The sequence below is a fragment of the Geotrypetes seraphini genome, chromosome 9 (genome assembly GCF_902459505.1).
Source record: "Geotrypetes seraphini chromosome 9, aGeoSer1.1, whole genome shotgun sequence".
In the NCBI taxonomy this organism is placed as follows: Eukaryota; Metazoa; Chordata; class Amphibia; order Gymnophiona; family Dermophiidae; genus Geotrypetes; species Geotrypetes seraphini.
Window position 1 is genome coordinate 14,454,718 of NC_047092.1, and position 13,779 is coordinate 14,468,496.

The 13,779-nt window shown below is 44.1% G+C and overlaps 1 protein-coding gene across 1 annotated transcript in view; it reads left to right on the plus strand.

Moving 5' to 3' along the window:
- Nucleotides 1–13,779, plus strand: part of EXOC4 (exocyst complex component 4) — a 622,023-nt gene that overhangs the window by 560,744 nt on the left and 47,500 nt on the right. The window contains exon 15 of the mRNA XM_033958806.1: nt 6,619–6,760. Within this exon, the coding sequence (XP_033814697.1) occupies nt 6,619–6,760 (142 nt within the window). The remainder of the gene's footprint in view (nt 1–6,618; nt 6,761–13,779) is intronic.

Sequence of the window (13,779 nt, forward strand, 5' to 3'; positions counted from 1 at the left end):
AAAAGTCTAGCAAACAAAACAGGAAAAGATACTTCATGAAGGAATTGCAGAGAATTAAGAAGTGGGGATGGAATTGTACACATCAACCAGGGATATACAAGTAGATAAATATTTATTAAAAGTCAATATTGATTGCAGAGGATCTAGAATCAGAAAATAATAGTAAATATTGAACTAAGGCCAGTACTGGGCAGACTTGCACGGTCTGTGTCTGTATATGGCTGTTTGGGGGAGGATGGGCCGGAGAGGGCTTCAGTGGCTGGGAGGGTGTAGATGGGTTGGAGTAGGTTTTGATGGAGATTTCGACAGTTGGAACTCAAGCACAGTACTGGGTAGAGCTTTGGATTCTTGCCCAGAAATAGCTAAGAAGGAAAAAAAAATTTTTTAAAAATTTAAATTGAATCAGGTTGGACAGACTGGATGGACCATTTGGGTCTTTATCTGCCGTCATCTACTATGTTACTATGTAACAGACCTGACACAGTCCGTGTTTCGGCTTACAGATATTTGATTTCTAGAATATGATTATATTTTCTATTTTTTTTAAAAAACCAATCAATTTCACCACATCATTACAGAAGAGGAGGAGTTATCTTTCCAGTGATTGATGAATTAAACAAGTGACATCAAGAGGTCATTAAAAGTGTTTGGTCACATCACAGAGTGTGTTGGAGAGAACTAATGATTTCCAGATCGCAATTGTAAAGGAGATGTCAACATTAATATATAAATGTAGACTATTTTCCTCCATACATCAGGGGAGGAAGAGAGGTTGGAAGCATACTGAGTGTGTAATTAACTTTTGGTGTAAATGTCATCTTAATTGCTTCCAAACATCTTCACCAAGTCAGGTATAAGGGAGACCAATGGAGTGTTAATACTTGTAATTTGTTTAATAGCTATGATACGTTTCTCTCAATAGTCTCTTCTGTGTATTCCTGAGTATTTAAGAGCAAAAGGTTACCATTGAAAGGAGTAGGTTGCTTTATCTGATATTCACTCAGACCAAAATGGTTTTATGAAGAATAAATCCACAACTAATAATGGCTGACTCTTTTGCAAGATATTTATATTACCCTCTACATCCTTTCCCACCCTTAGTAGCTTTGGCCCTGGTGCAGAGAAGGCCTTTTATCGGATTGAATAGCAATATCTTATTCAGGTTTTAAAATAGTTCGGCATAGGACCTTAGTTTCAAAAAAATGGTCCGCCTGCTTTATTCAACCTGTACAGCTCAAATATTAACCTATTGGAAACCACTTCTGTAAGCAGAGATACCAGACAAGGTATCTCCCCACTTCCTCCCCTTTCTTTTTAATATAACTATAAGACAAGTCTCCCATGATAGAAAGGATAAAAACATATTCAGAGATTAAATTAAATTCTCTCTTAATTAATTTCTTTTGCAAGTGGCAAGCTGTATTTCAAGGCTGTCCATTATATATTTTTCCTGGTGTTTCTCGGAGAACTACCATATATACTCAAATATAAACTGAGATTTAAAATGGGGGTCTCGGTTTATATTTGGGCCAACGCCCACCCACCCTCCTCCCGGACTTGTTGCAGGCCTCCGTTGGGCCATTAGGCTCTGTATCCTTTGTCCCTCCCTGCCCTGTCCATTGTACCTCCTTGCTGCCAATATCCTGCATGCCACCATGACTTCTGAATGACCCGTGTACCTGGAATCCCTGGTGGTCCAGAGATGTAGCGGGCAGGAGCGAGCTTTCTGTGCTCTTGCCCTGCTGCTGAGTTGGTTGCTGCTGCGAGTTCTGGCGGTTCAGCAGTACTGAGCAGGAGCGCGCTTCCCGCACAATTGTTCGGCGCTGAGAGGCTTCCTGAATGGCAACGGTGAGTCTTGCAAGAATTCATGGGAGCCATTCAGGAAACGACTCAGCGCTGAGCAGCAGCACGGGAAGCGCACTTCTGCTCGGTACAGCTGAACTGCCAGAACTCGCAGCAGCGACCGGCTCAGCAGTGGAGCAAGAGCACGTAATGCTCGCTCCTGCCCACTACACCGCTGGACCACCAGGGATTCCAGGTAACGCGGGTCATACGGAAGGCGCGGTGACAAGCAAGTTAACGGCAGAGAGGAGGTACAATGGGGAGGGGGGACAAGGTGCAGAGCCTGGGAGGGTAGGACACATGAATACCGTATTTTCACTCATATACCGCGCACCCGTGTAAAACGCGCACACGAGTATAGCACGCGGGAAACTGTAATTTATGTAAAAAAAATTTTATATATCGCGCACACCCGTATACCGTGCATGCCGTCCCGACTCTCCCGTCGCCGCCCGACTCTCCTTTCGCCCGCCCCGACTTTCCTCTGGCCGCCCCGACTCTCCTTTCACCTGCCCCAACTCTCCTCTGGCTGCCCCGACTCTTCTTTCGGCCGCCCCGACTCTCCTCCCCCCCTCCCCCCCTTGAAGTCCTGTCCCCACCCTGAAAGCCTGATGCCCCCCCCGACGTCCGATTCACCCCCCCCCCCCCGCAGGACCGCTCGCACGCACCCGCACCCCCACCCCGAAGGACTGCTCACACGCTCTCGCACCCGCACCCCCACCCCGAAGGACCACTCGCACCCCCACAGCCTCCCGACCCCCCCCCCCATCATGGAGGAGCTCCTACCGTTGTCCTGCTGCTTCCTCTTGGCGATCCCGGCCCTTCTGTGAGCCCTGCGTCTGCGCTGCTTCCTCTTCCAGCGGTCCCGCCCTTTCTCTGACGTCAGAGAAAGGGTGGGACCGCCGGAAGAGGAAGCAGCGCAGACGCAGGGCTCACAGAAGGGCCGGGACCCCCAAGAGGAAGCAGCAGGACAACGATAGGAGCTTCTCCATGATGGGGGGGGGTCGGGAGGCTGTGGGGGTGTGAGTGCGTGCGAGCGGTCCTGCGGGGTGAATCGGACGTCGGGGGGGGGAACTATGTAAAAAAAAAGTTGTAAAACGCGCATGATTATGCACGATTTGTAAAATCGTGTATAATGCGCGCGTTATATGCGTGAAAATACGGTATTAAGCTGTCGATCTTATATTCGGATAGACTTATATTCGAGTATATAAGGTAAATTGTTCAGATGAGAATTTCTGAAAGAGATTTGTCTCTTGGCATGACCTTTAAGCAATGTCAGCTTAAACTTCAGAGAAAGGAATATATTTTTCTTGATCCAACACAATTGGAGGAATTGATTGTAATTCAGGAAGTCAAGTCGATAAGAAGTTCCATCTACCTTATGAAGTGGAATTTGCAGTTTTGTATAACTGATGGCATGAGTAATATAGCAGTGTATGAAACTGTTTTGTATTGTTTGACTGGGATATTAGGTAATAGTATTTGGCAGGGATTAAGTTAAAAGAAGGGGATTGCTCTATCTTCTCTCTTTTTTCTTCTATTTTTCGATACTCTTCTCTCATATTACTTATTTTTACAATGACATGGAATTTGTTAGTGAAATCTATATTCAATGTGCTAGAGTTCAGCTCTTCTTTTTTTAATTTCTTCTTTCTTGATCTGTATCAATAGATTGATGCTATATTGTCTCGAAATGTGTTTTGAAAATCCTTAATTTTCAGATGATTTACTCCTTTGTTTAAAATAACTAACTCCCCCTTCCCTTTTACGAAGCCGCGTTAGGCTTTTTTTTCGCCAGCCACAGCGGCATTAGCTCCGGTGTCGGAGCTAATACCACCGTGGCCAGCAATAAAAAAGCTTAACGCGGCTTTGTAAAAGGGGGTCGAACTAAATATCACTGGAGTCTTACCTAATATCTGGATATAAGCTTAGTTGGGAGAAAAATTGCTATTAAACTCTTATACAAGGCAAGGAAATATGATCATGTCACCCCTTTACTCTGTAAGGCCCTTTGGCTCCCTGTATCGCACCGGACAACCTATAAAGTACTTCTACACTTCTCCCTCGGTATTCGCGGGGGATAGGGGCAGAGCCGGACCGTGAATTGAGAAAAACCGCAAATATCTTCTCGTCTGGCTCTGACCCACCCCCGCCTTCCCCCTGGCATCCCGGCCTTACCTGGTGGCCTAGCAGGCTTTTGGGACAGGAGCGATCTTCCTACACTCCTGCCCCATGCAGATCGCCAATAGGAAATGACTGCCATGAGTTCCCGTAGTCTCTCGAGGAAGATCACTCCTGCCCCGTAAGCCTGCTAGACCACCAGGTAAGGCCGGGATGCCAGGAGGAAGGCTGGAGAGAGGCGGGAACGTGGTAAACTATGGTTCCCCCCCCCCAAAAAAAAAAAAAAAAATTTGCGAATATGTGAAACCGCGAGTGTGGAAACCGCGAATGGGGAGGGGGAAGTGTACTCACCTTTGAGATCCAACTTACCAGCTTTTCTTGATAAATATCTTAGCCCTTACGTTTCCCCTCGAGCACTATGATCTAGCAGTCAGAACTTATTAACTATTCCATCCATTAGGGAGCTACTTTTACGATACTACACGCAATACTATATTCTCAGTCAGAGCCCCCACCCTATGGAAATGCTCTCCCATTGGATATCCGGCTGGAAGACTCATTGGACACATTTAAGACCAAACTAAGAACTTTCTTATTTAGAGACGCATTTCTAACCTAAGAATAGGCAATTCTTCTAACCTGCTTTCTCCCCTCACACTAATGAATACCAACTGCTTTTAAGAAGTGCCATCCCCCCTTCTATGTTTTTTTCCCTCCCTTTTTTATTTAGTTTATCTCGATGTATTTTACTCTTGCCTCTCCCTTGTTTGTTTCTGTTCGTTTATGTCTTACCCTTTGAACATGCATATATTTTTAAAATTATTATCTTGTTTTAACTTTTTTGGCATTGTAAACCGTCTAGACCAGTGTTTTTCAACCTTTTTACACCTATGGACCGGCAGAAATAAAAGAATTATTCAGTGGACCGGCATCTGGTCTTTATGTGCCGTCATCTACTATGTTACTATGTTACTATGTAATGAAAGGTGGTCTGTCAGACTAAACAAGCCCTTAAACCCTACCTATTGCTCTGCCCTTTGAAGAATTACGTGATGCAGTTCTGAAGAGATTAGCACAGATAAACTGTACAAAGAATTTGGCAAGGTGGAAAGTGAAAACCTGCAAGATGAGTGAGGCGAAGTATCTGAAACTTCTCGGCAAAGTCCAAATATCCCTCAAGAAAATCAAGACAATCGGCAATGCTCACAAGGAGTGTGGGGGGAGGGGGGTTCAATGCTAAGAATCGCTTAGAGAATGAAGACAAATACATTATGAAAGTGGACAACATAAAACCTCAGCTCCAGATTTGTAACATAGTAAATGACGGCAGATAAAGACCTAAATGGTCCATCCAGTCTGCCTATTAGTTATTCTCATTAAAAATACATGATTAAATTAACGTGTCTCTTCTTTGATATTTCTGGGCCATAGACTGTAAAGTCCACCTGGTATTGTCCTAGGTTCCAAATGCTGAAGTTGCCATCTAATCAAGCCATTGTGACATCACTGGCTGGTTCTTAGGCATTGGTGGAATGAGGCATTATGACATCACAATCTCAGCTTTGGAATGTTGCTACTCTTTGGGTTTCTGCCTGATAACATAGTAAATGTCGGCAAATAAAGACCTAAATGGCCCATCCAGTCTGCCCATAAGTTATACCCATTAAAAAATACATGATTAGATTAACTTGTCTCTTCTTTGATATTTCTGGGCCGTAGACTGTAAAGTCCACCTGGTATTGTCCTAGGTTCCAAATGCTGCAGTTGCCGTCCAAGCTCACTCCAGCCTATCCAACCATCCCGTTTGCAGGACATCTACCCTAAAGTCTGGCCAGTAACATCCTCCTGTTCCATATTAGTGGAGTTCCCATTGATGCCCACCCCAGCCTACCCCACACTAGAGAGTTGCGCGGGGACAGAAATCCCACCCGTCCCCGGCCCCCGTGCTTAAGCCCTCCCTCCGACGTCAGCGCTGACATCGGGGAAGACTTCCGATTGGCTATGTGTGCTGCAGCAGGGCAGGCAGGAAATGGAAGACGAGCCTCGCAGCAGGGCAGGTAGGAAAATCAGATGAGCCTCGCATTGAACCCCGCGGGATCCCCGAGAGCACGAGGGGCGTCCCCACGGGATCCCCACGACCCTAGGGAGCATTCCCACGGAATCCCTGTGACCCGAAGGGGGAACCCACGGGTCCCGCGGGATTCCCGTCGTCCCCGTTCCCGTGCAGCTCTCTACCCCACACCGAATCACCATGTATGGAACGCAGACCGTGCAGGTCTGTCCAATACCGGCCTTAGTTCTTTAATTTACATCTTTCCTTTTCTAATTAGAGATCCTCTATTTTTAGCCCACGCTTTTTTGAATTCCATCACTGTTGGGTTTTTTTTTTTTTTTTTAGAGGAACTTTGTACTTTCACATCCTAAGATACATATGGTATCCCTAGCTTATGTTTGACCGTTGTATGGAAATATTTTGAATTGCATATTCTTCTATCTGAATGTTTTTGAAAGTTTTCAAAATAAAACTGTTTTGAACTTGGAGAATGAAAAGGAATTCTTATTCATTTAAAATGGCTTCTGCGTTGCCTAGAGCTTTGACTGTATCCCCCTCGGGAAATGCTCAGCAAATTTGCTTTCTGTTCTTTGATGCAGGCCTGTCCCCTGCACAGGATGGTCATGTGAATTTGGACTTACCGCCAGTGTCGGAGCAGATCAGACAGACCCTCAATGAACTGGCAAAATCCTTCCAGGAGATGGCTGACCGCTGCCTGTTGGTTTTACACTTGGAAGTGAGGTAGGTTATCCAGAAACTCCCTCTGGGCCACTAGTTACTGCGATTTGAAGTCTCTGTCTCTTCTCCAGGGGCTGAGAACTGACTTTTCCAGTTTCATAAACTATTCAAAGTATGTAGCAAAATAGCAAATGACTGGGCCAGTAAAGTTGCAGACCATTACCTGCCATTAGAACCACACCATAAGAACATAAGAACATAAGAAGTTGCCTCTGCTGAGTCAGACCAGAGGTCCATTGCGCCCAGCAGTCCGCACCCGCGGTGGCCCATCAGGCCCATGACCTGTACGGTGATCATTGTCTGAACCCTTAAATCCCCTTGGTCTCTATCTAAACTCTCTCTATATCCCATCTCTACCTCTATCTGTATCCCTCAATCCCCCTATCTTTCAGGAATTTATCTAATCCTTCTTTAAAACCCTGGAGTGTACTCTGTCCTATCACAGCCTCCGGCAGTGTGTTCCATGTGTCCACTACCCTCTGAGTGAAAAAGAACTTCCTAGCATTGGTTCTAAACCTGTCCCCTTTCAGCTTCTCCGAGTGCCCCCTTGTAATTGTGGGCCCCATTAGTCTGAAGAATCTTTCTCTGTCTACCTTCTCGATACCTCTCATGATCTTGAAAGTCACTATCATGTCTCCTCTGAGTCTCCGCTTTTCCAGGGAGAAGAGCCCCAGCCTTTCTAACCTATCTGCATATGAAAGGTTTTCCATGCCTTTTATCATTTTCGTCGCTCTTCTCTGGACCCTCTCAAGCATCGCCATGTCCTTCTTGAGGTACGGTGACCAATATTGGACACAGTACTCCAGGTGCGGGCGCACCATCGCTCGATACAGCGGCATGATGACTTCCTTCGTCCTGGTTGTGATACCCTTCTTAATAATACCCAACATTCTATTTGCTTTCTTTGAGGCTGCTGCACATTGTGCCGTTGATTTCATTGTTGTATCCACTAGCACACCCAAGTCCTTTTCAAGGTTGCTTTCCCCTAGCACCGATCCCCCCATTTTGTAGCTGAACATCGGGTTCTTTTTCCCTATATGCATGACCTTGCATTTCTCTGTATTAAATCGCATTTGCCATTTGTTTGCCCACTCTTCCAGTTTGTTTAGGTCTCTTTGTAGGTCTTCGCATTCCTCCGCGGTCCTAACCCTGCTGCAGAGTTTGGTGTCATCTGCAAATTTTATAACCTCACACTTCGTCCCCGTTTCCAGGTCATTTATAAACACATTGAACAGCAGCGGTCCGAGCACTGACCCCTGTGGAACACCGCTCGTGACACTCCGCCAGCCTGAGTATTGTCCCTTCACCCCAACCCTTTGTTTTCTGCCTGCCAACCAGTGTTTAATCCATCTGTATATATCTCCTTCCACCCCGTGGTTTTGCAGTTTCCTAAGTAGTCGCTCATGGGGCACCTTGTCAAAGGCTTTCTGGAAGTCGAGGTAAATGATGTCTATGGGTTCCCCTTTGTCCAACTCGCTGTTTATACCTTCAAAGAAGTGCAGTAAGTTTGTTTGGCACGACCTTCCCCTGCAGAAGCCATGTTGGCTCTCTTTCAGTTGTCCGTTTGTTTCCATGTGCTCACAGATGCTGTCCTTTATCAGTGCTTCCATCATCTTGCCCGGAACTGAAGTCAAGCACACCGGCCTGTAGTTCCCGGGGTCACCCCTTGATCCCTTTTTAAAAATAGGTGTGACGTTAGCTATTTTCCAGTCCTCTGGGATCTGCCCCGTTTTCAAGGATAGGTCAAAAATTTGTCGGAGTGTTTCCGCTATTTCGTTTCTTAGCTCTTTTAGAACCCTTGGGTGGATTCCATCCGGGCCCGGCGATTTGTCGCTTTTCAGTCTATCTATCTGCTGGAGGACATCCTCATGGCTTATCTCTATTTGCGCCAGTTTTTCTTCTTCTCGATCTCCACTTATGGTCTCTTCGGGTTCTGGTATATAGGATGTGTCCTCGCTTGTGAAGACCGACGAGAAGAATTTGTTCAACCTGTCAGCTACCTCTTTTTCCTCCTTTACCACTCCCTTTCTGTCTCCATCATCCAACGGTCCTACTTCCTCCCTCGCCGGTTGCCTCCCTTTAACGTATCTGAAGAACGTTTTGAAGTTTTTTGCTTCCCCAGCCAGCCTCTCTTCGTATTCTCTTTTTGCTTTCCTAATCACTCGGTGACAGTTTTTCTGGTATGTTATATGTTCCTTCCGGTTTTCCTCGGTTTGGTCCTTTTTCCATTTTTGGAAAGATTTCTTCTTGTCACCTATCGCCTTCTTCACTTCATTTGTTATCCATACCGGGTTCTTTGACAGTTCCTTCATGGGGGTCATTTGGTTTTTTTGGTTATGTTGCTGTTGCGTTTCTAAAGAAATGATCGTCTTCCTGGATCATGGCAGGGGGTCGGCAATTCTGGTCCCCGAGAGCCACAGGCAGGTCAGGTTTTCAGGGCATCCACAATGAATATGCATGAGATGGATTTGCACGCCCTGCCTCCTTGAGATGCAAATCTATCTCGTTGATATTTATCTTGGAGATCCCAAAAACCTGACCTGCCTGTGGCTTTCGAGAACCGGAATTGTCGACCCCCTGGTCTAGGGCATGAATTTTCCACTGGCCCAATCCTTACAAGGCCAAAATGTTTACCAAAAAATTAACTGAGGAGGAGAAACATTCCCAAAGCAGGACTTCATTCTAATTTCTTCCGCTGTGAATTGCTCTAAATTTAATACACTGCTTGCCAAAAGTATAGCCAAAGGGCCCCCAAACTGTGTGTTGTTCCTTGTAAAGAGACTGTACATCTGTTGTAAGGGAACAGTTACTGTGAAGGTTCTGGAGCATAACTCGGTGAGTTTGCAGTCCAGCAGATTTAGATTCAGTCGGTGTAAATCTTATTCATTTGATAGTTTAGGTCTAGAAGAAACTTAGTATTCCTGCTAGTACTGTTAGAGAGAGCCCAGAACAGACCTCATTGGATGAATCATCTTCTGCTATTAATTAAGGAGACAGTCCCTGCTTGAAAGAGCTTCAGCAGCAACCTCTCCCCCCCCCCCAATTGCTCCTGCCCCTATTGGCAGTCTTTACAAAGTGACTGCCAGAATCTGTGCAGGCAGCCCTCACCCACATTTCTCCCAGACTCCGCCCATGTGTTCACCCACCTTCAAATCACTACACCAGTGTATATACCTTGTTTCCCCAAAAATAAGACCTATCCCGAAAATAAACTCTAGCATGAATTTTTAAAGATTCTCCTAATATAAGCCCTACCCCAAAAATAATCCCTAGTTAAGATCGACCCCCCCCAACCACCCCCGACACTCCCTGACTCCATCCCTGACACTAGTGCTGCCTGATTTGCTGAAAAAAATCGGACTCGTCGATTCAGCAACTCCCACTCCTGCTGCTTTAGGAGGCCTCGGAGCAGAGGTTTGTCAGTCTCACGGTGGGAGGGTCGGTGGGGTTCTGCCGCACAAGGGGATGGGTGAGAGGGGAGGAATGATGTTGCACATGGTGGGGGGAGAGAAAGGAAAGAGGAAGAATTGGGGTGGAGGAGAGGAAGGGAGCAATGATTGTTGTACATGAAAAAATAAGACACCCCCCAAAAATAAGCCCTAGTGTGTTTTTTGGACCCAAAATTAATATAAGACACTGTCTTATTTTAGGGGAAACAAAATAGTTGCCAGCTTATAGAATTACATGTAACCAAAACTGTGTGCGTACACAAACATCACATACAGACATGTATGTCAGTATTCTGGTGACTTATACATTCAAAATTTATCTATATAAATACTGGAAATTTGAAGACAAGGCCCTTGTATAATCAGCAGCTGTTGCTGACTGGCAAGGATTTTAAAATATCGTCTCGGTGAATAGTCTCTTCTTTGTGGAGCTCACAGTAGAGTCGAGAGGGACAAATCACGCAGCGAGTTCATGACCTACAAGAATGAAATTGAGGATATGAATTGAGTAGATATGAAGTTGGGGGTCATTTACCATTAAGGGGGGGAAGAACTTGATCAGGGCAGTCTCAAAGGGTGGATTTCTAAATCCCATGGCATGCCTAACTTGTTAACGTTTCAGAAATCAGGCCACTCTCACTATTGATCAGTATAAAAGAAAAAAAAAAGGGGGGGGGAGTGGGGGGAGTTCCCAATGGCCCGCTAAAATTTGTGCCAATAGAGCCCATCACTGAAGAGTGAGGGGCCTTCAATTCTGTTTTAACGTGGCGAGACTGGAAAATTCAATCCTCCGCATTTGCAAGTCTTTCAGGAAGGCGCAGTCCTGGCAAGTTCATATTTTGTATACCCTGATCTTCATTAGCTAGTTGTAACATTTCTGTTACAAGGCCCTGGTGCCTCTGCTGCCTTTTGAAAAGTTCATATCAGAAAGTGTTTGCAGAACCAGCCACCAGTGTGTTCAAGAGCCTGCCTGAAAGGCATTTGACATTTTCCGCCTAACCCCGTGGGTCATACTTAATCACAGAGGCCTCTCTTTCCTCAGCGCTAATGCAGTAAAACGATACAAGAGGTGAGTTTATTAAAAAGCTGCAATCACCAAGTGCATTTCCAGCCTGAACTTTAAAAACAGGATATGTATTACAGGATGCCAGACCTGCACGGTGCGAGCAGGCTGAGAATGTCACCTCTCTCCCTGGATTTCTCGAAAGCATCGGGAGGCGGCGTATATTTAATAACAAGTACAGCTCCATGCGACATTTAGAGCGGGTACTTCTGGAAATGAGCCCAGTTGCTTGCTGGACGCTTGGTGGTTGTTTTCAAAGCACCTTAATGCCAAGCGCGTGTGAGGGTCAGCAAAATTATACCGGTAAAAAGTAGACGTGTAATCATTTCTCTCTTATATTTACATTTTTATAGCAATTCAGTCCTTTTTTTTTTTTTTTTCGTTACAATGCAATTGTAATCTTTTTTTTTTTTTTAATCCGATCTCAGAGAATGCCAAAGACCTTGGTATTTCAGCAGGTATGAGACTGGCAATAAGAGCAGCGCTTGTAACTTAACTATTGCAGAATTTGTGCGTTGAGGCCAATATGTAACTAAACAATTTTTTTCCGTAATGCAAAGGTAACTTCCTGGGAAGATGCAATTGTTTTCCACCGGACTGCCAATGATCTTCTTTTACACAGCGGTGTGAAGAAAGTGAGGAGACTCCTTTAAGCTGTTTAAGAGTTGAATAACTCCTGAAGCAGCAAGACATAGTAGCCATCATTAAAGCTACTGGAGTAGAAGCCCTTGCTGTTGCTCAAATTGCCTCTCCCTCTGGACTTTAACCATAATTTTTATCTGCTATATACCACTTATAATACGGAACTACAGTGATACCTTGGAATCCAAACTTAATCCGTTCCAGAACCCCGTTCGAGTTCCAAAGCGTTCAAGTTCCAAGACAATTTTTCCCACGTTGCGCTTTCCTATGATACTGTTTTATTCGGAATGGCTATGAGAAAGAAGAGTCAAATATCGTCATATAATAACAAACTCTTATTAGTCATGACAGGGGTTGCCATTCAACATATTACCAATAATTGGAACAATTACAAGAATCTTAATCACACATTCTGGTGGAATTCATTATGCCATATTTTTAAGATGGAAAGAGCAATAGCAGTACAAAAAGGGACATATAATAACTTTGTAAAGATATGGGGGCCATTGGCAAAGTATTGCGATGAATAATCATCAGTTCTTTTCTTTTCCTTTTCTTTTCTTTCTTAGCTGTATTTAGCACACTCAAGGGGGAGGGTGGAGTTGGGGAGTAATTTTATAAGATATGTTATATCACAAAAATAAATGAAACCAAGAGAGGATGTTAAATAAATATATAACCACAAAAAACAACCTCAAAATATTCAGGATGACGTAACTAGATAGAACTCACAAGGGAGAAAAGACCTCAGTGTCTAATAGGGGCTATCAAAACAGCAAACCCACATAAACAAGCTAGTTGCAAATATCACTTGAAACTAGCAGACACATCTTCGGTCAAAAAACTCCCCAAAAGATGGAAGACGCAATTTCACAATAACTTTCAACAGTCTTAATTCTTAAATGCAAAAAATTTCAAAAAAATCACTTATCTGAACATTGCTGTCTTCACCATCAGTTTTCAAACAATAGAACGTGATCCTGGAGCTTAGAAGCAGGAGAAAATCACTCCGTAGGAGACAAACTCAAAGCATAACAGCTACTTTCAAAATTGAATTGAAGCGGGTGAATCGACGCTCAAATCCCTGAAGAAGCGCACCAGCGAAACAGGGAACCCTGTTGGATTTTGCTAGTGGTGATTTTGAAAGTAGCTGCTATGCTTTGAGTTTGTCTCCTACGGAGTGATTTTCTCCTGCTTCTAAGCTCCAGGATCACGTTCTATTGTTTGAAAACTGATGGTGAAGACAGCAATGTTCAGATAAGTGATTTTTTTGAAATTTTTTGCATTTAAGAATTAAGACTGTTGAAAGTTATTGTGAAATTGCGTCTTCCATCTTTTGGGGAGTTTTTTTGACCGAAGATGTGTCTGCTAGTTTCAAGTGATATTTGCAACTAGCTTGTTTATGTGGGTTTGCTGTTTTGATAGCCCCTATTAGACACAGGTCTTTTCTCCCTTGTGAGTTCTATCTAGTTACGTCATCCTGAATATTTTGAGGTTGTTTTTTGTGGTTATATATAATATGTTATATAACATGTGTATATTCTATTTTAGTAGAAAATGTGATGAAGGGTAGGTGGATGGGTGGGGGTTATTACACTATTAGATTTTATGTGTTAGATATTATAGTGCTTTATTGGAATTACTTGTATGATGTATTTTTGTGCACTTGTTGTTTTGATTTGAAAATGAATAAAGATTTTTTTTTTTTTTTTAAAAAGAAGATAATAGAAACTGGGTTAATCCATTCCTGGGTCCCACAAACTCAAATTTTAACAGGAAATACACTGGATTTTAAGGTAAAATATTAACAAATATTCCAAAGCAGCATTCAGATTCTGGGGCACAAACACACACATACAGTGTGCAGG